Genomic DNA, 22,305 nt, shown 5'->3' with positions numbered 1-22,305 from the left:
GTGTTCAGGAATAGCAGCACAGAAAAACAGCAACAAGGGGAAAAGTGTTTTGAAAATAATAATAAAAGTAGTATGCTTTTTGCTTTGAAAATCTTCACCTTTTTTTTTTTTAACTATAAAGTATCTTTAAAAACAGTGATTTAGGATAAGCTTCCATCTGACCAGAAACAAATGCTTTGATTCCATAATATGTCTTCATGAAAACTTGGATTTTTTTCTGTTTTAATTTTGAGTTTACTTTAAAAGAAAAAACTCTCTGATTATTCTAGGCATTGCCAAGAAAGTGAAAAATCAGTTGTTTGTAGAAGTCTGTTCAGGAAATCTCTTTCTGGATCAGGAGCAGCAAGGTAGAGGGCAGGAAGCAGAGCGAAAGAGGAGGAAAGGGAGAGCGGAGCAGAGCAGATGGAGGAGGCGCAGACCAAAACACAGTGAAGATGCAACTGGTGCGACTGCAGCCCTGGACATGTCGGGGTGTCGGCTGGCTCGGCGCGAGCTGCCGTCGCGATGCGTTAGATAAGAGTCTGGGGGAGATAACAGCTTTCCTTGCGGAGCGACGTGTGGGATGTCTCTGTATCCGCGCCAGCTGCCGAAGCTGCCGCTGCGCAGACGGTGCCGAGAGCGCTTGTGTAAGTACCCTTGTGCAGTGCAGGAGGAACCTGAGGGTACTAGCTGTGAAGCAGGTGCTTGATTTCTGCCCGGAGGAGCTTCTGGTTGTGTCAGCAGTGCTGGAGCTCCGTGCAGATCAGAAGAGCTGCAGCTGCGTGCCCGGCTCGAAGCCTGCGTGATCATGCCTGTCCTTGCAGCCTGGCATGGGTAGCCACAAGAGCTTCTCGTGTCAGCGGAATCCCTGTCCTATCCGTTGGATCCGCTCCTCGCTACCCGCCTTGTTTGTCCCTTGTGGATGTGAGTGCCCAAAGCAGCAGTAAATCCTCCAAATATTCCGGACAGAAATGGACTGGCTCTTGGTCATCTCCCTCACCCTGATGCGGATGGATGAAAACTTGGGGGGAGTGCAGGGACCTCGGTGCGGCGCAGTGATGTCCCCGTGATCGCTGGAGACAGGTTTCCTTTCACGGCAGCTGTGTTTGTGCTGAGCAGTTCCTGAACAGACTGTTCTCCCGTCTCCTAAGCGTCGTCAGGAGACAGAGAGCGATGGTGGTTAGAGCAGGGTGCTGGGATTTGTTGCCTGTCTCCTACCTGTGACTCACTGCAGTCTTGCATAAATCATTCTTCTTTCGGGGCTTTGATTTCCGTGTTTGTGACAGGGGACCCACAACTCACCTGCTGCAAAGCTGATGTGTCCTTAGCATGTCTTAATATTCTCGTTAATGTTCTGTCCCACTTCCTGCCCCGAGTATCTCATCACTTCACTTGATAAATTGGATTCATTCTTCAGCTTCGTCCTCTTTTCCCAGGAAATTAGACAAACACAGAAGGATTTAGCCTAGGTTATTGTCTGTTTTTCTTTATTAGTTTTTCCCTAAATTATTTGTGGCTGCGCAGCCAGCTCTCCTTCTTGAAGCATCCTTCTGGCAGGCTCTCAAAATGAAGCTTGCTACTAATTTTCACCAGCCAACTATTACCAAAAAATGTTTCTCCAGTTTTCTATGTGACCTTGTCTGGGATGCTCACCTTTCTGCAGGGATTTCTCTGATCCTGAGTAAAGATCACATCCTCACGGGCCAGTGAGTGCAATGCTGAACATGCTCCCTATCTAGATGCTCTTCCTAAAGAGGCCATTCCCTGCAGGGCTTTACCAGCCGCTCCTTCACTTGTTCATGACATTTTATCTCCTCTGTGTTGCACAAAGAAGCAGCTTTCCTTGCGTAGGTGCCTGGGGTACCTGGAAAGGGCAGCTTTGCCTTGTTGACGTTGTGCTGGGGAAGGGCTCCAGCTTCCAGAGCTGCCCGTCTCTTTTTGCAGCACTAAATGAATTTGATGTATACTAATAAAGCAATTGCACGTGTTCTAGCAATTAATTGGCTTATAGCATCTTGTACATCCAACGTTCAGCCTGGCTGGACGAGGATGGGCAGCCCTTGCTCTGGAGAGAACTGGAGAGACTGGCAAGCAAATGGCTTCTTGGATGGGGATACAGCATAATTTTCCTCCTCCCTCCCTCCCTCGCTCCCTTCCCTCCCTTCCCTCCCTTCCCTCCCTTTCTTTCTTCACTGCGGAGATGGGTTGAGCTCGCTACAGGCTAAAGGAAAGCACTGTCATGTTTGGGGCATCCCTTCCCTGTCCTGCTGTTGACCTGCGTGGCCTTGAAGGGTCTCCTCGTTGCTGTTCCTCGGTTCCTCCCGTGCAAAGCGGGGCCGAGATGAGGATGGTAGCAGCGGACATTTCTTTGTTAGACTTGGTGGCTCTCCATGGGGCTGGTTAGACCACTGGATGTGCGCTAATTGTTGCCTCTTTCTCATACCTACGTGTAATTTCACCTCATTTCTGAGCCTCGTATTCACTTGAGAAACGCGGTGCACGTGACTCTACAGTCATTGTCCCTAGCGAGGACACACAGTGCGTGGCATCGGACAGAGGCAGAAGATGAGCAAGGGGGACAAGAGCCGGTATTCCCCGTTAGGGACAGTGACGATGAAGAGGATGAGTGAGACAATTGCACGTTGTGAAGGAAAAACTGGTAAAATTTCTTGCCAACAAAGAAACACCAAGAAGAGGGACTCAGAATAGGTAAAATAATGTAGGAACGGACACATGCAGGTGCCAAATTAGTAGGACGTATGTGTGTAGTATCCAAGGTTATATTTTTTTTGTCAGATTCATAAGGATAAGTTTTTTATTTCCTTCTCTTTGCACTTCAGAAAAGGCAAGAAGAACATTTTCTCTTGTCAGATGTTTGAAAAACGTTAATTTAAGAGAATCTGTGAAATACTGAAGTCTGTGATCACCTAGACGGTCCTTCTACATCTCAGATTCACAGGCATGATGTGTAATATCTTATTCTGAGCCACTGTTTGATATGGGCCAAATGTCTGGAATAATAAGGTCTCTGCTTCAGCATACTACTTAACAGGCTTGTGGCAAACCACGATTACAGGACTTTCACTTTATTGATTCAGTGACACAATCTCTGCAATTAATTCAGTGGAAAATTTGAGAAGGCAAACGTTTTTACCAGGTTTACTTAGGATTAGGCAGCTCTTAACATCTGCACATCTAAGCAGCCTGTCCTGTACAGAGATGTAATTTATAGGAGCCCTTTAATAGATTCCAAGTACTGTGCAATCAATTAGAAACCTGATGTCCAAATAGACAGACCCAGACATAACGGCCTATTACTCAATCCATATTCCACTAGCTAAATGGCAGGAAGATTACTGAGAATACAATTCCGAGCTGGTTTTTTGGGACTTCCTCTTTCTTCTCTTTGTAATGAAGAAAACATTATTTTTGAGGAGACCGATCTCTTCTCAAGGCATTTGTTAATCTGATCCCTAGTTTTTTGGGTTTTTTTTCCTACAAAATGTAGTAGCTCATTTTTAATTTTCAACTTTAATATTAAGTACTGTGAGCGAAACCTGGTGAGGACAGATGGGATGTGAAACTAGGGGAGCCCTCAGGATGCTGGCAATACTAGAGGTCTGAGAGTTAGATGTGCCTAAATCCGCTTTTCAAAAAATAGCAGATATAACAGTGCTTATACTGACAGACTGCCTAGAAGTAGTAAGTGAAGTCGCTCAACCTCCTAAAGCAGTGGGAATTGAGAGCGCCAGACGTGTATTTACCCACACGTATTTACCCACTGTGTACATGGAGTGGAGTCGGGGGGAACCCCTTGGAAGGACTCTGGGCTCCCTCCCTCTCGTGGGCAGCAGAGGTGGGAGGGACGTGGCGGGGAGCGGCTGGAAGGAGCAGCGAGGCCGGGGCAATGAGCAGAGCTGCTGCAGGCAGAGCTCCAGCTGCAAACGCAGGGGAGGTCAGAGGTGCAAGTCAACTGTGACTTGTTTTAATATGCAGTCTTCCCAATTCGTTTGAATTTTCACTGCTTAAAAGTTTTTGGGTTTTGTTATGATAAAGCCTCTTTGCATTAGTTTTAGCTTTCAGTTTTAGCTTTTCTGTCTTTTTAGGAGTGGAACTTGCTAGCAGAGTGGTCCAGGCAGATGCGTCTCAAGTTTAGTCCATGATCTCTAGATCGTAAGTGCTGTAAGGATGCTTTCAGCCCAGCTCAATTTCCTCGGGATGAAGGAGTGGGAAAAAGCTGCAATTACTCGTGGTGTTTAAAGTAATTTTCCTGTTCCAAACAACAGAGGTCTACTGTCAATTAAAGGTAGTCACCAGTTCTCTAGGTAGCATAAATGATTGCAGTCAGTAATTACAGTCAATTCTCACTTTTCTGTTCTGGAAGAAATGAGCTGCTGCTAGTCACACACTTGCATAAAATCGAGCGAAAAAGGAGCGTGGGGTGACCTGTCACAGTTTAAAAACTTGTGAGAAATTCTAACCCTGTGTTGAAAATATGGATCCAGAGTGGCTGTGATGGGATGCATCCCCATGCGTAGAAGTTCAGGCAAAAGGTAAAGTGTCCTAAAAAAAGATATTTTTGCAACTCCGCTGCTTGTGCAGGTCTAGAAGTAAGACCGAAGAACTGCAAGACTTGAAGCAGAGGAGCTCCAGTGAGAGATCACAGTCCAGGCCTTGGCTGATTCTCCTGGTGATACTCACTTGGGATCTTCTGTGCATGACAATTTGGGAGGGTTTTTTGGAAGTTTATGCATTTCTGCATAGTTTAGCTTAGCTCCTCTCTAAATGTTATTCAAGATGTGGTGTGATGAACATGGGGGAATAATCAGACGTATAGAGCCCAGTTTCTATAAACCCCCCTATTTGGTGCTTTGGCTTCTGGTAGACGCTGAGCGTAACTGAACTGGTTTGTAGCTCTCAGCTGGGCAGCAACACAGTAGCGGCGCTTTCAAAGAGCAAATATTTCTTGCAGATGTTTCAGATCAGCAGTTAAACCAGTGGTTTTCAATGTTTGTGCATTTCTTGCCATTCTTATTTAAACAAACTATTTAATGGCAGAATTATGTGGTTTTCAAGATTGCAAGAGGCTGAGCACTTACGCCTCTCTTCTGAGACTCAGCTGCGTAGCATCCAGTCCCCTTCCAAGAGCAGAGGGCTTCCAAGCCTTGGGTTATCTCTGAAGCATTCTGATAAAGTGCCACAGCAGCCCTGGGCCTGCAAACGGGTCTAGATAAAATAATAACTTTCCCCAAATGTGAAATGAAGATGCAGCTTTCAAACTGAGTAGGAGGAGAGCTCCTGTGGGCTAAAAAAGCAGGAGGCCATAAGGTGGTTAGAATTGGTCACTGGAGAGAGGACTGTCACCTGCACCAGGTCCCTGAGCTGGTCCTGCGGGGATGGGGACATTGGAAATAGTGTTGCTGGGGAAATACAGTAAAGAAACGAGGCTGGGAGAGTTTAAGCTAAAGGAGGTTGGTCAGATTTTCACCAGAACTGAAAAAAAGCCGAGTAATATTGGGCATGCGCTTAGTGGTGTGCGCACTAGCTGTGATGAGAGAAGAGCAAGGAGCAGTATTTATGCAGCTCTGGGATTGTCTTTGTTTGTTTTCCTTTCAATTTCCTTCCTTTCCAAGTGAGGCTAGTGCTGAGCCCTGCAGTGAGACCCGCTATGTCTGTGCCCTGCGTGAATGTGGGATCACAGGAAAACTGATGGACAGTTAGTCTATTTACCCAGGTTGTCAATGACTGTGAATTTTAAAGATGAGGCATGCTAGTTTTGCTGCAAATTATCATTAATACTAGTAATTTCTTATGAATTCAGCTCATCTGTTGAGTATTGAGTTAAACTTGCAGCACTGAGAGCTGAGAGCATCACACAAGGTAGGACTTGCTCTTCAGAGGTGCTGAGTAATGGGCAGAACTCATTGTATTCAGCAAGAACTGTGAGTTTTTGTGTTTTTGCAGATTGTAGCTCTATGGGAATGTCACTATACGGGTTTTGTAGCATCATTTTTCTAGCACAGACAGTTCCAGCGATTCCTCATACTGCACCTCCGGCTCCCTGATGCCTTTTGTGTAGCATGGTAAATGTCAAGGACACATCTGAGTCTCCCTGATGAATTTTGGGGGACTCTCGTATCTTGTACCGAAGAGCAGCGAGTTAAAACAGTTTCTAACTGCCCCCCTTCTTCGCAAGGGGACTTTGCTGTCCTCCTTTTCCTGCGCAGCCCAGAAACGCTGGAGAGCAGAGGTCGTGTCAGCAAGTCAGAGCAGCCAGTTATTTGTGCACAGCCGTGCTCTGTGGCCCTCCCGCCGCCTCCGGCAAAGTGTGAGTCGTGTCACCAGAGCCGCTCGAGTCTGCAGCAGCCAAGGTCACATCTGGAGCAGTGGGTTCATGAACCGTGCCTGGAGCCAGATGGCTTCCATCTCCTCCGCACATGGCCCCGTCAAGGGAACTCCCAGCTGGATGGTGATCCCACGAGTGCTGGCGGTTGCTGGCAGCCTCCTGCCACTCACTGTTTATCTAAAGGGAGAGAGGAAGACGAGTGGTTTTGAGGAGGAGTCGCCTCGGATTCTTGCGGGGTTTCGTGTCGCCTGCTCCTCAGACAGCAGCACGTTCTCCAACAAAGTCTCAGCTGGAAGGAAGCCCACGGGTCCCATATGAAGACACATATATGAGATACCCCCAGGAGCCTAAGGATCCCTCCTCAGCTTGGGAAAAATGCCGCAGCCACGGAATGAACCAGAGTGGCTGCTTTCTGTGGTGTTCTGGAGAGCAACGGGAATGCATTCTGTCCTCAACAAAACTTTGCATGATACACTGGTACTTTTGACGGACCTTTTCATACTCGTGCAGAATTTGGAGAAAAAGAATTCCAAGCAAGGATTGTTTTCAATAATATATTTTAGGGAAATATCACACTTCAAGTTTTCCATACTGAGCACCTGTGCTTGACTTGCTCGACAGCACCCCAGTTCTGCCGTACTTCACGAGCCCTTTCCTTGCACAGGCTTTTCATTGGTGCCTTCACTCCGTATCTTTATCTTGCCAACCCTTCTTCGTGTGCGACAGCTCTGAGGGGAAGTTCATCAGATGCTCCTCAGCCTCCCAAGTCCGAAGCTGTGATATGGTGTTCTGCGTGCGAACAGCAGCACCCTGCTTCTGTCTCTGCCCAGTTGGAAAATTTGAGGATAAAAGTGCTTTTCCTGATGCTTTATTCACATCGAGCCTTCTTTGCATTCTCTCGCACTGCTTGTCCCTATCCTATCAGGCATAAGCACCACCATGCCTGTTGTCTCCTTTAGATTACAAAAATGTCGTCTCCCGCCTCGGAATGGTGCTAACTGCCTCCGCTGCCCATGTTTTGCATTTGCAAACCTTTCTTCCCTGCTGGGAAGAGCTTTGTGAAGACATCTGCCGACTTTCTTCTTTCTCCTTCAACTCTCCTCTGTTCCGAGATGTCCACAACAGTGGTGCCAACATTGGGGCTGCTGTGCCATGAGATTCCAGCACATCACAGCATCTAACACTAACACAAAGCGATGTCACTGTCAGAGATCTCTCAGGGGGCTTCCCACTTCCTCGCCCCGGTTAGACGCTCCCCGCCTCCTCCAGACCTTATGATCTTGCACCATTTGCACATACAAACAGTGGCGCGTTTCCCTGCGTGTTATCCATGCGAGATTTCCATGGGAAACTTTCCAAGGAGGGATCTTTCACAGTCTCTCTCAACCCACAGGGGAGGTGGCCGGACCGTTTTCCATCGCGGACTTGGGAGCTGCTCTCCTCCTCCCACCCACTCCGCATCCTTTGGAGACAAGTCCGTGCTGCCGGAGGGTCAGCGCTCCGATTCCAGGGACGGCATCCCGGCCTTTCCCAGCTGCTGTGGGGGCTGATCTGCCCTGCGAGCGTGGCGCGGTGCCTGGGAACGGACGGAGCGCGGCAGTCCCGCAGGAACGCGCTGGAGAAGTGGGCGCGAAGCAGCGGGACCCGCGCGGCTCTGCCTGGGACGCTGCCGACCCGCCGGGCTCCAGGAAAACACCGCGCGTCGCGGGGCTGCTCGCCGGCCTTCCAGAGCGGGGCCCTGGAAACGGGCTCTCAAATGAGCCGCCTCTGAGTCACGCTCTCCATGGCTGAGGAGTATTTAGGGACATCTGAAAGAAATTTCCTCGGGAATGCACAGTTGTTGCTGATGCAACAGAAGTGTGTGCCCCTGACATGCTTGCATTGCTTATTATGTATAATGGTAATCATTATATATTTAAGCTTCTCGAACTTCTCTACAGCAATCATCCAGTACGCTAGCTAAAAACAGATGCCAAAGAGAGAGGAGGGGCTTTTTTTTTTTTTTTTTTTTTTTTTTTTTTTTGACTTCTTAAGTTCAGTTGCAGAAAAATGACTGGGAAAATAGAATTATGGGTTTTCCAGATTTTTTTTCCCTCAATAATTGTGGTGTCTAATGCGGTTTGGTTCCAAGTTAAAAGAAGAGGGTTTGGAACTGTAGGCCCTGCAAGCACACCCTTGGCTCTGCTCGGCTCCTCACACATCATCAGGCGCAATGAGGGCTCTAGCCCTGCTTCCCCTTGCGCTGCCCTGCTGCCTTCCCTTGCTCTGGATGGCTGGGAGGAGCTGCCTGGATCCATGTGCTGATGATGTGCAAGAGAGAACAGATCCAGCTCCCCTCCCTTGCCTGCCTTCGCTTTGCAGGGATAGCAGGAGAAGGAGGAAAGAGCAACTGTTCCAAGGCACCGAGGTCAGAAGCTGTGACTCTGTGCCCAGGGAGCAGCTGGGCAAGCGGGCACCCTGGCACTCATGCAGCCCAACTGGGCCTCCAACTGAGGCCCGACTGGAGCCTCAAGCCTCCTTTGTCCTGATCCTGATTTCCCTTCTTGGCTTTGCAGGAGACAGGAAGGACACAATACGGGAAATAATTAGGTTAGTTGTTAAATGCTGATTTGTCTCAGATCCACTTCAATGGGTGGCTAAAGGGTTGGGACAAGACTGAGATTCCTGTTTCCTTTAAGCATTTATCTATCAGACTACTGTACATATTTTAATTAAGAATAGTAGCCCCTAGGTCTTTGTCGAGTGCAGCGAGGGCTGACATGCAGGTCTAATTGTATGTGATCAGCTGGGCCCGGTCTATTAGATGCTCCACGATATCAAGATGTCCTAATAACATAAGTGGCCTTGAGTATTTTGTCAGTGCTTTTTATGTCTGGAGAGCAGTGAAAATTCATCAGCTATTAATACCTGGTGGTAATGAGAGCAAGAACAGACTAGAAAATTACATGTACAGAATATTTTTGTTGTGGGGTTAGAGTAGCTCTCAGATTGACTTGCTGGTTTTGTGCATACTTCATTACCTTTGGGAAAGAAGGGACCAAGCAGCTGGGCTTGCTTTTATTTACTGTGTTTCGGTGGAGCCAGAGGCTTTTTGGCTTCAGTGCTTCAGAAATAAATCTAGTCCGTTATTTATTATTATTATTATTATTATTATTATTATTATTATTTATTAAGAGCTTTCACTAGGGAGCGGGGCTTTGCTGAGGGAAGTGTCAGCCGCGGTGGAACCAGTATATTCCAGGTGTGTTCAAGGGGTACAATTCCGAACAGTGAGCTGGCAGGAGACCCCAGGGTCCTGATAGCGAGGAGAGGTCTTCTGATATCTCAAGGTCAACCACAGGTTAGCCCGGGGGAACGCGCGTTGCATTGGTCCACTTCGAAGTGTAAGAAACCTGGAAGGATCCAGCTGGTGATTCGAAGTCCATCCATAGCTCCTCCTCTCCTGTGTCTTTCCCAAGGACTTGCGACTGAAAAGGGGACTTTTTATCCCTTAAAAAGACCCCGTGTTTCTAACCAGCTCCTTGGCTTCTGTGGAAGCTTCGCTTGGGGTTGGCAGTAGGGTTGTCTGGGCTTTCTTGTGAAGACATGTGGAAATCAAGCGTTTGTCTTGAAGAAGTTATTCCAGAATGTGCAGCGTATCGGGTTTGCTTCCAAGATTCCCTGAAATCAAGGCACTTCCTGTTTTTCCGAGTGTAACCCGGCTGCCGTTTGAATGGGCTTTGCATTATTGTTAATGGCACGCAACCTTAGACATTCCGGTTTTATTGGGCCAGCAGTTTATGGATGGGTATTTATGTCGCCACCGAAGAAGTGAATGAAATTCAATATTCCCTGCACAGCCTTTGCTGAAGCTGCTGGAAACCTGCACTTGAAGAAAAAGTGTTGGAGTTTCTATTGTTAAGTAAAGATGGAGATGAGAATATTTCCTGAAGAGCACCCTCTTCCCTGGAGCTACCTTGAGAGCTGAGCTGCATCACCTCTTTATACAAGCTGGGGAGGCAGACTGAGTCCCCACGGGAGATTTTCTCCAGTCTAACTATCCCAGGGTGGAGAGGAGGAACCGAAAAGGAAGTTTGTTTTTTTTTCACCATTTCTGTTGTTTCTGTGTATTCCTCGCGTGCTGTTCTCACAATCTGTTGCTGACCAAACAGCAGGAAGGGAGATGCCGAGGGTCCCTGGAACTGCATCCTTGCTGTAGAAGTCTTTCAGAAATAAGCGTATGTGCGAGAGAGATGATGCATAGGTTTGATATGTTCACTTCTTTTAAATTCCAGTTGCATGTTGCTTGTTTTGCTGAGATCTTCTCTGGCATTTATTTGGTTTGTTCATATTGCAGCCCCTTGCTAGCCAGCAATGTTGGCAAGCAGATGGTTTCTAGTGAGGAAAGCTCAAGAACTGTGAATTAAGAGAGCGGCTGTTGCTGGTCTCCGTTTTCTTGCTGCTTCGTGTCCCACTTGCTGCGGTGGAAGATGGGTTTCAGATGCACCGTTGGCTCTGGTTGTGCCATGCATCCCCTCCGCAGCCCTGCTGCCCAAGGGATATAGTGTCCCAAGGGAGGGGACACGCTCCAAGAGCAGCGCCCAGCACTGCAGTTAAAGTTCCCCTGTGGGGTTTGTACTAATTACTGTTTTTCCTTATGTGCAGAAATTCGGCTTTTTTAACACAGCAGTGCTTTTAGCTGAAAAAAGTGCACTTAGATTTTTTTAGACCTTTTTTTCCTTTTTTTTCCCCAAAACTATCCAACCAACTACTTAATCAACTGCGCGAGTCTCACCATAGAAGTAACTGGCATTGAGGCTGAGCCTAGGATGTACTTTTCATGTTGAAGTCCCTACAGAATTACTTTCCAGACTGTAGATTTATTGTAAAAGCAAGGTGACTTTTTTTCCCCTTGCTCGTCTGCCAGTGGCCATGGACGGGACAGTTCCATGGGACAGTCAGTGACCTCTAAACACAAAGCAGTTACTTCCAGAAGTTTAAACAATAATTGGATGATGTAAATGCAATTTCTGACAAACTTGTTAATCATTGATTTGAAATAATGAAATTCCACTTTTTAATAATTTAAAACTAAGCTATGTAAAGCAATGGGGAATATAGAGGCAACAGTGTTTTGTTTTGCTTTGTTTTAATATGTACCTGTCCCCAAGACCCATGAGCGCGTGCCATTGAGGTTTAAGTTGTAAATGGGATATTTATTCATTCCTAATAGGCTGGAGAACAAGAAGGCTTGTGTGAGATGTGGTGACAGAAGAGAAAATGCGTTTCTGTAATGTAGACACTGGAGTCAGTGGGTGCTCACCTTGTCGCACGGCAAGAATATTAAGCTCTTCTCCCCTTGACTCGTGTTAGGTAACCGGGCCAGTCTGATACCAGCACTGCCCTGTGCTGCGTCTTACTGACATGGTGTCCGGCCTAAACTAAACCTGGGCCAAAGCGGGGGCGGGCAGAGCGGCGTGAAGCGCTCCGCGTGGCTGGGAGCCCTGCAGGGTGCCCGCAGAGCAGAGCCGCGGAGGGACCCGCGGCCTGCAGACGGTCGTGGAGAAAGCCTCAAGATCGAGATCATCCAGACCTGCCCATGAGTCAGGCCCGGATGGGCTGAGCATCCTCGGGACGATGCGCTCGGAGCCCAAAGCAGCTGGAAATCCGGAGAAGAAGGCATCTGCAAGGGGATAAGCTTGAGACGGACACTCAGGAAAGCAAATTTGTTTTTTTTTTTTTTTTGCAAGAAAATGCTGCCAAGAGACTCCGATAACTGTTCAATCATGGCTCTTAATTCTGCAGCACGTCTGTTCCAGCAGTTAATAAAGGGACTAATTAGAGACTGAAGTATTGGTAGTACTTGCCCATGTAAGTGTAAATCAGCTCAGCAGTTACTGTAAGGAACGGACTTGACTTTCAAAGGAACTGAGTTTCTGCTGGGCTACAGAAAATTCTGTTTCTCAAGTGGAAAAAGGTGGGAAAATGTGAAAAATACTAATTAATAGCATCAAACTTTCAGTAAATGATGTAGAAAAAAAATGCTTGAAATAAATGTGGAGGTAACTACCTATGATGATATCCAACAGAGCAAGGTGTCATGTTTGCCCTAAAAAGCATGCCTTTGTCAAAAAAGGGTGGTTCTTCGCTCGAGCATACAGAAATACACTATCAAAATGCTTTTATGGCATTTGACACATGAAACCTGAAAAAACATGAGAAGCCAGACATATATTGAAGGAATTATCTCCACAAACATCTTACTGCCTTTGAGGTAGACAGATGGCATTTGCAGCAGCCTTCTCCTGTTTTACAGCAAAATTGGCCACCCTTCCTTTTGTTGTTTGGTTCAACATTTCTTTAAGCTTCTTCTCTCCTGTTTCCCTGCTCCCTGCGTGTGCCATGCACGTGGTCTTAGTGTTAAAAAATATCTGTGGTGAAGGTGGCTCAGTCGCACCGATTGTCCAACTGTAATGGTTTATTCCAGATTATATCACATGTCGCTTTATCCAGGAAAAGCCAGCCCTTGGACACAGAGGGCTCGTTTAGGGATTCCCGTGGGAGAGTGTAATTAAGGGTAGTGCAACGTGGTGCAAGTACAAGGCTGATAAAGGAGCAATTTCATTTTTCTTTTTTTTTTTTTTTTTTTTATTTTTTTTAGTGGCAAGGTGATCACCACTGTAATGATGGAAAGAAAGTGAGATAAAGCTTCCAATGAGGAACAGGAGTCGGGGTTTCTGGGCTGCTTTTGCTGCTGTAGCATTGACTCACGGAGTGAATGAAGGGACATAGGGCATCTCCAGCTGTCAGTTATGGATATCTTCAGTACCTGTATGACAGGTATCCTGTGGTAGAGGTTCAAGTTGATTTATTTATTTATTTATCCATTTTGTGTGTGAGTGGATGGCCTTTCTGTGGCTTCACTTACATGAGATGGAGCGTAAGGGAGAATGTGGGCTACCGATGACCCTGCTTATGTCTGGAGAGGTTGTGCTGACACGAAAGGACAAAACTATGGGCTGTTTACCCGTGTTTAACTGTTGGGTGCCAAGGGCTGGTTCCTGGCATTTTAGGCTGGTCTGCGGCTAGCTGGACACACAGTTTTTCTCTCTCTTCCCCAGTCTGTGTCTGAACCTGCCTAGGAGCCTTCGGCAACGTTATCACCTTAGAGCGTGATCAGCTCCGCGCCTTTCAGACATCTGCTCCTATCTCACCTCTGACGGAGAGGAGCTCTTCTGCCCCCGTTTTGCAGCTAAGAATTTGAGGAGGAGAGCCCAGGATTTGGCAGGAGAAGAGCAATTTAGTCCACATCTCATACCTACCAGGGAGCACCTAGGAAAACTATTCTGAGTTTCATGTGTAGTAAGTCCCCTGAAGACCCGAGCAGAGTTGAAATTTAGAGAATTGAAAATTCACTTCCAAGTGAAGTGAAGAAAATTGAGTCAAGGCCACATGTATTCTGAGTGAGCAAAAAAACTGCAAAGTTTCATGTGTTGCCCACGGCAGTAACTTGCCCACCTTGATATTCCCGGCCGTGGGAAACATGGGTATGTTTTCTTGGCTGCTCCTGCGTAGGTCAGGCCACTTCCATTGCATCACTTCAGTGCTGCTTTCATGGTCTTTCTCCATTTTTGCTCAAGTTTAAATGATGTTTCTGTATTCACCGTGTTCTCACTTATTTAAGCAAGTTTCCTCTCCCTAGTACTTTGTGCTGCTATTTCTGTTTCTCGTTAAAGTGTCTGATGTTTTTTCACCTTTTTGTTTGGGGGAGGGAGGCTTTATCAGGAGGATGCTGAGAGGTGGCTGGGGATGCTGTGTGTGTCTTTGGGTTCCCCTGTAGAGGATCTGACCAGTGTTCACAGCTTCCTGAAGACCAGGCCTATTTCCCACTGTGCAGAGTGTGAAAAACTGAGTTACAAGAAGCTCCATGCTTTAAAAATTAAGCCCCTTAAAAATCTGAGGGGACCAATTGCATGTTGCCTTATTCTCCTGGGGCTGCAAGTGAGGGAAATTACCGACTCCATTTGCGAAGCTGCAGGAGGCCAAATGATTTGTCCGACTCTCACAAATGTTTTTCAAACCCTGTAGCCTCCCTTCCCTATGTGCTAATGTGCGGGTAGAAAACAAATGACTATGCAATGTGCAGGAAAGATGACCAATTTCACCCTTTTGGGTAAACCTGAGTCCTGCTACTGTGCTAATGATAAAGGAGCCCAGAGTTTGGAGTCATAACATTTGGTGTTGGTAGAGTATGCTAAAGAATTCACTATTTTCTTGTTTTGTGCCTGTTCTGGATGGCTCTCCTTCTGACAGGAGTCTGTGCAGGGACCACAGGTTGCATCGTGGTCTCTTCAGGTGGCTTTTGCTGTTGTCCCAAGGGGTGTGAGAGGTTCTATCACAAGAGATTTATCTGTGACATTTTTTTCCCAGTACTTTGCACTGTATTTTAAAATATAGTGCAGGCTGAGAGAGAGATGTTCCAGGCAGCTAGGCTGGACCATGACACATATAATTCAGCCTATTACAAGTGCCTTAGTTTGTGATTGAAGATGAGAAAATTTAGGGTGTTTGGTGACCCTGTGATTTGATCTCAGACTCTGGGGTATTTGTGCAGAGAGGCAGGTGTAGGGCAGAAGGATTCACCTTTGAAGAGAGGAGGCAAGCGTTTGGGCCAAAAGGCTTCAAGCTATTGTGAGTGTAGCCTAATTAATGAGGGCTGTCAATGATAAATGAGACCTGCGGTGTCGATAACATGCTGAATTAATGGAGGAAAGTTGTGACTACTTTTGAGGTGGGAATCTTCTTTTTTTTTTTTTTTTTTTTTTATCATGACGCCTGTTGCTCATAGGTACAAATCAAACGAAGAGTATGTGTATGTGCGAGGCCGTGGAAGAGGGAAGTATGTATGTGAGGAGTGTGGAATTCGCTGCAAGAAACCCAGCATGCTGAAGAAACACATTCGCACGCACACAGACGTCAGGCCGTACGTCTGCAAGTACTGTAACTTTGCTTTTAAAACCAAAGGTAAGAGACAGCCAGCTCCTAGCTCCTCTGCTTAGTGTATTGGCTTGCAAGCCGTCTCGGGGGCGCTCACGGAGGGGAAGGAAAAGCCTTCCTAGGGCCCAGCATGTGGAGGGAGGGGGATGAGGAACTCTTAAGTTGGCCCAGTTTTTCGGAGGAGAACCAGCACTGTGTAAAACCCACGAGTGTCTTCAGGTCACCGCGAGGAGCATCACTGCTGGCCTGCAGCAGAGCGTCCATGCCATCTTCTTTGTGTTTCTTAAAGGCGTTTCTTAAATAATGGTCCTGAAATGCAGCTTCACTGGCAGGCATGTTAGAAGCAAAACCTCCCCAGAGTCAGGATCAGGAGTTCCTGGCTGCAGGCAAACATCGCTGTCTGAACATCTAGTCTTTTAGTGGCTTTATATGCTAGTGCTGTCAAGATCTATATTGCGCTGGGCGTTTTCATCCTTTGCAACTGCATGTAGCTTGAGCATTTTAGATATCACATCAGTAGACTTTTCTTCAAAGACCTCCATTCCAAGATGTCTAGTCATTAATGATCCATAACCTCATTACCGCCAGATTTTCTTCATGAGCAACCCCCGTCATTGCTTCAGCCCAAAGGTCAACTCCAATATAGTCAACTTGTGTCTCAGGTGCTTGGGAAAATGGACAGGGCAAGTAAATTCTGTAAGAGAAATGCAAAGACACGTGCAAAAATGCCTGTCTCTTGCAAGAGAGTCTTGGTAAAATTGTCGAAACAACCAAATGCCAAAGGTACCATGTTCCTTTGATGTCTCATTTTACTCTGTCACCTTGTTAGCCATGAGTTTTAAAGCTCTGCCCCCCCATCTTTGGTTCCTTCAAGTCACACAGGGAAGAGATGAACTTTTTTCATTGGAAACATGAATGTCCATTTGCGATTTAGAGCTACATCATAGGAGATGCCAGAAAATAACACAGGTGGGAGAGAGAATCACCTAGAAAAGCATCAGTTTGTTTTGGGGGTCTAGTGGGCAGCGCTGATGGTTTTGTTGGCAAAACTGAGAGGTGATTTTTCTGCAACATACTGTTAATCACTAGTTGTAGCTTAGCCTGGGGAAATGATACTGAATTTGAGGCCCAGATCTCTTATCAGACCCATGCTGCAGATCCAAGGGATGTGTCTTTCTCCCCTCCCAACCTGGAGCACCTAGGTTTCTTTCTGATCCATTTTCTCTCTTTCCCTCTTGCTTTCGTTCCTTTGTTCTGAGGTTTTCCTTTGAAGGAGCTGAATCCATTCCCTCCTTTTTGTCACTTCCCCTTGCTTCCCATCACGCTCCCATTAGGTTTTTATTGAGGGTGCTGAGATCAACCCGTTCTTTTTCCCGTCTCCCCAGCTGCTTTGCTCCCCCTCTCTGCTGCCTGGAAGCCCCGGCTCGCAGCACCCACTGTGCCCCTTGCAAACAGCCCCTGGCCTCAAGGGCACTGCCCTTCTTCAGCTTTGCAGGAACCTGGCGTGAGGAAGGGAGCACTGAAATGCTTCCTTCCCTGCACAATGATGGGGCTGGGATCGGAATGCAAAATTAGCTCTTTGCCTACGGATGCATGAGGGGCCAGAAGTCCCCGGGGTCAGCAATTTTAGGACATGCAGTTGCATGATGACATGTCGGAATTGCATGAAAAAGGCTCTGTGCTGTGAGGGGGGTGGCCCAGCCCTGGCTGTGTCCTCTGGGCAAGTTTGTTCTCCACATGAAGTATGAAGCACTTGAGTAGAAGCTGTTTGCTTTCCTGGTGCAGACACAGGGACGTTGGAACCCGTTCCTGGAGGGTGAGGAAAATGCTGAGCTGCCTCGTGCACTGATGCAATCGTCGCTTAAAGACCCAGTGTAGAAACTTGGCAGTTGATGACAGAGTGTGAAGCAGAGGTCCAGCAGATTTGCAAAAGCAGAGGTTTTATGACTTATTTTGGAGACGTCTAGAAAAAGTTCATTTGGGCCCTGGTTCTCCAGGAGCCTCTCATCTGGTGAACAGTTTTGCAATGGCAGTTAATTGCAGAAGTTCTTGCTCCTGGACTACACTTGCAAAAATATGAGTTGAGTTGAAGCTCTTTTAGAAATGAGTTTTCCAAGGTTAATTTTAGCCATTAGTGTAAACTCAAGGGGGTTATCTATGGAGCTGTCTTCATTTTGGCTGTGGTAGATCTCTCCAGTATGATCCAATGCTCTAAACTTTAAAGTATGCTGGAAGTGGTTTAACTTTTTATTATTACTATTATTGTTAATGATGATCTGTATCGGGTTAAAAATGTTCCCTCCCTCCTTTCCCTCTTCTCCCCACCCCCTCAACCCATAAAATCCTTATCTGTGTTCCAAGAGCTGGGAAAACTTCTGCAAAAGGAAGAGCTTTAAATATGGTCTGCTGTTCACTAATTATGCCATTTGTCTGCTTTTTGTGCATTTCTTTCATTGCAAACCACGCTCTTCTTTCGGGCTACAGAACTGCAGGGAAACACTTTATTATTATTATAATTTCAAAGAAAATCCATAATTTGTTTTGTTTTTCTTTTTCTTTGTGTCTGTGTGCATGTGTGTTCATTTAGCTGCTGGAAACACTCTCAGAAGTCAGGTTCCTGAGGGCTTGTGTGATTTCAGGTTTCTGGGGCAGGGCTGCCGGTGCCTGCTTGCTGAGGAGCCTGTCCCTCTGCTGCCGCAGCGCCCTCCTCGGCGCCTTGCCACCTCCGAAAGCCCCTTGAAAGGAAGCTCAGCAGCTTCTTCATTGTTCGTTCAAGGAAGGAAGTGCAGGAGAAGCGGCGCTCTGACCGTTTTCTCTCACAGGAAGGGCAGCGAGAGCTTTTCCGTGACCTGTGTCCCGGGGGGAACGCAGGAATTCCAAGGCTTTCCTCCTTGCCCCTTGGATCGGAGCCCCCGGGATGCGCGGTCCCGTGGGGATGTGCGTCCCTGCCATCCCTCCCGCTTGCGCAGTCCTGCCCGTGCAGCTGCTTTCTGCTCTGGGTCAGGCTCACGTTCTCTTCTCTTGGCGTCTCTTCCCAGTCTGGATCACCGTGCGGAGCAGCCGGCCGTGTCCGTGCTGCTGCCTCTGCGCGGAGGCCAGAGCGACAAGGAGCTTCGCAGTCCTTCAGAGGGTGCCCGGTGCAGGAGACGGGCGCCTCTTGGCTGGAGACACCCGTTTGACAGTCCCCTCCACTCTCCCTTCCCAGCCGCCAGACTTCTTCATGTCCTCAGCCTCCTTTAACAAATGAGCTTGCAGTTCCTTAAATCAGCTCCTGACAGGCACTGGGGTTGTTGAACATGTTAATAGATTAAATGCATTACCCTGCAGCCCTTAAAGGCAAGGCTCTGGCTGCGCGCTTTATTGCTGTTGCAGCCCTGCGGTGGATAGCGGGCTCCGTGCTCTGCTCCGGCTCCTCTGGAAAGCAGGGAGCAGCTCCAGCTGGCCGGGAGCTCTGGCACAACTAACAGCCACTCCAGCAGGCGGATTGAGATAGAGGTTTGCAAAATGGTTTTTTTTATTTTTTATTTTTTTTCTCATACGGTGTAGCTAGTAAGCCTTAGAACAAGCCTCAGTGGGAAGTGTGCTAATTCTCTGTGTTTTGCAATCTGGAAATCCAGGCTAGGCGCCTTCCTGGAAGATTGGTTTTGGTCTAACACAAGCTAATGGGCTTCATCCAGAAGATGGTTAATTTTTTATAGCCTGTATCAAACCAGGCAAGCAGAATAGATGTTCAAAGTCTCTCCTTTAATCTTCAAGTCACTAAGTGTATAACAGTAAAATTTAAACAATGCTTTAATAGAAGAATATGAAAATAACTTAAGTTCAGGAAAGCCATAAAGATTTGTATTGCACTGTCACTTTGGACCGTGCAATTGATTCCTTGCTGGGCTTTTTCTTGTTGCTGTTGCTAAATGGTTTACTTTTAATAGGAGAAATAGCAAATATGGTATAGATCCAGTACGGTCAAGATAATTGTTCCAGGAGCCTTAACTTTTTCAATCCCTGCTTTTCATTTTGCCTCTGCAACCCTTAAATTACTGTAACCAGATATTCTAAGAAATTAATTTTCCTCTTGTAATTTAAATAGGCAACTGCTTCTAGCCCCTATTAAGTGGCTTTAAATGCTTATGTGACATGGGAGTTTTAGTGCTCTCAAGACAACAAGACTATTTAAGCTGCTTTAAGTTCAGAATAAGACCAGAAGAGCTTAAGCAGTCAGTAATACACAGCTATACGCAGGCCTAACGAGAGAGCATCCCAGCTGTTTCTGCCTGTGCTGAAAATGATGCAAACCTGCATCACGTGAGAGTAAAATGCACCGAGTTTGCCCTTTCTGAAAGGACAGTGGAATTCCCATTTCTTCTGACGTTGTGAAGCAAACAATCTTGTGCCCTGTCTCCGTGCAGGAAGCTGGGCCTGGATACACTGCAGCTGCTGTGTGCACCGGTGGGATTTGCACCTCTAGCTCTGCAGGTGTATCGTGTTCATCAGCATGTGGGGACAATACCTTATCTAACCAAACAAGGGTGAAAAGCAGAGAGAAAAGGAAAAGAAAGCAGAAGCAAAAAGAGGAGAGCAATGTTTAGTGTGAGTTGCCTCTCTGGTGCTTGGCATCGGCTCACTTGTACGAGGTTGTTAGCAGGGCCAACCAGCTCATGTCTATTCTGGTAGCTACATGGGGAAGGAAGGGAAGAAACAGGTGTTGTCTTGCACAAGGACAATTGCCTGGAGTGAAAAATAAATCAATATATATATTTATATATTTAAAGAGATGACACTCATGGCTTCTGACAGAACTTGTCAAGCCATGTCTTTGCTCAAGGTGGAACTGAGTGCAAAGCAAAGGTGAAATGAAGCAACGGGCTGAGAGCTGCAGGCTGTCAAGGCAGCCAGCTGCGGCTCTGTGTCTGCCCTGATCCTGCCATAGGGAAAGGAAGAGAGTCTCGTCACCACCAACCGCACCGGAGCTCAGGCAGCATCTGCGTTTGGGGCAGTGGAGAACCCACCTTCAGAACCAACCGGCCTCCAGAGCAAGGGGCCAAAGCTGAGCAGCGAGCATCTCTGAGCACAAGAGTCCTTCCCTTCAGCATGGGGTGGCTGCTGTCTTACCCAAGTGGATGACGGCCTTTAACAGCTCCTTGACTAATTGGCATCAGAACTTCTCACTGAACCAAAGCATGTACCACCGTGAACGGGTGTGCTTGTGTTGGGATGGGGGGCACCAAAAGGCTCAGGGGACCTCCTGTCACCGCTCGGCCCGCCACGGGTTTGCAGATGGATTCCCGTGGTACTGCAGACCATATTTTAATAAATAAACCCTGCTCGCGCCAGGCGTTTCCATAGGTTGGTTTGCTGTGGCTACTGGATATCCAGTTAGGGTTTTGCTGTGGGAACTGAGTGAAGATGGGTCGTCTTTGTCAGTTAGGTGCAATGCACCATGATGGCCAGTAGCAGCAAGGTTTGATTTCATCACACTGAGCCAGTGTCTTTCTAAGACCCAAAATTAAATGCCAGTTCTATAAGACTGCAAACCAAAATTATTGGCACTGTTTGGTAAAACAGTTTCTTTTCTTCTTTTTTCCTTAAATGCTGATTCACTAGACCCAAAGCAGCCCGTATGAGAACATACATTTGTCAGACTGCTACTTTGGGTTCACAGCAGAGCTCCTGGTCCAAGAGTGGCCTGACTTGGAACAAGAACCTGAGCCAAGCTGGCCCCATCCTCCTGCTGAGGGCCTAACCACGACGCTAAGGGTATTTAGACATGACATTTAAAAATAATAACTCTCTCCTGTTAAAGCTGTTACCCTGGCTAAAAAAAAAAATAAAAAAAAACTATATATCCATTGGAGCAAGGACTTGAATCCACATGTGCCACATCCGAGGTGGCTGCCTGGTACACAAGGGTGTATAGTCAGCCTTTGTCTCTCTCTCTTGCTCTTTCCTGTTGGAGTTATTCCATTTTGTATAAAACGGGCCAAGTAAATAATTCATGGGCTAAAGAGAGACTGACTCGGTAGCTGGATGGCTATGGCGCTCTCCTGAGCTGTGGGGACATCGCGGGGAATTCTCTGCTCCCATGAAGAGCTGTTTGTTTATTTACACGAACTGAAGCAGCAGCGGGAGAGATGGATAGAGGCCCTCGATGCTCCCACCCAGCTCGGGGACCAGGGACTCTGCATTGCAGGAGCCCAGATGAGGGACCTCGGTCCTTAGCTGAAGGTTATGATGAAGTGTGAAAATACTCTTTTTTTCCCTCAAATTTTTGTGAGAAAAACAAGCCTTGTGTTCGATGCTACTTGCAGTGGTAGCTGACAGAAGGGCCGATTGCACATCATATTGCAGCAGTGAATGGGGGATGCCTGGCTAGCTGCCGGGTTATCCTTCCAGCCATGGGAAGGAGTTGTGGCAAGGGCCCGGATTTCTTCTTATTGGCAATTAACTCATCCCACAGAGAGGTGTCAGAGAAGAAAGGGAAAGATGAGGGGAAAAAGGGGCTGGTTTTGCCCTTTTTTTCTCCTACGTGTCTTTCTCTCCTTCTCACCTAGCTGTGTTCCCCACCCACCCCAAAGCTTCCCTTATCTATTATGGGGGTAATGACTGCTTAATTCACCTGCCTGTAATTTGGGAGTTAATAGAATTAAAGAGATTAGAGCCAGCTCATTCGCTCTGAGGCCAGCAAGCCCCCAGGTTATGACATCCCCTGGTCTCCATGCAACAAGGGATATCCCCGTGTCCCAGACTGCGGCCGTTCTCCCTCGCAGGGCCTGCTCCCGCCATCCCAGGCCTCCTCCTCAGCCCATTTCCTTAGATCCCAGTGCGTAGGGAGAGTATCTGTGACTGCCCTTGTTGCGGGGAGCTGAGTCCTCTTGGCCGGGTCCTGAGGACGTGCTGGAGATCCAAGCCCTCCTGCCAGCTGAGGCAGGTGGAGCATGGTGCAGCGGTGCCCATCTACATGGCCCCAGCCCCTTGTTCCCATGTGCTTGAGTTAGACTAGCCTTGGT

The 22,305-nt window shown here is 47.3% G+C and overlaps 1 protein-coding gene across 1 annotated transcript in view; it reads left to right on the top strand.

The window, feature by feature from the left end:
• HIVEP3 (human immunodeficiency virus type I enhancer binding protein 3) overlaps positions 1–22,305 on the top strand; it is a 49,277-nt gene that overhangs the window by 13,989 nt on the left and 12,983 nt on the right. Inside the window, exon 3 of the mRNA XM_026043459.1 lies at positions 15,153–15,328. Within this exon, the coding sequence (XP_025899244.1) occupies positions 15,153–15,328 (176 nt within the window). The remainder of the gene's footprint in view (positions 1–15,152; positions 15,329–22,305) is intronic.

Source organism: Nothoprocta perdicaria, unplaced genomic scaffold (genome assembly GCF_003342845.1).
Source record: "Nothoprocta perdicaria isolate Ctin4 unplaced genomic scaffold, notPer1 scaffold_33, whole genome shotgun sequence".
NCBI classification, from domain to species: Eukaryota; Metazoa; Chordata; class Aves; order Tinamiformes; family Tinamidae; genus Nothoprocta; species Nothoprocta perdicaria.
This window is presented reverse-complemented; position numbering and strand designations above follow the sequence as displayed.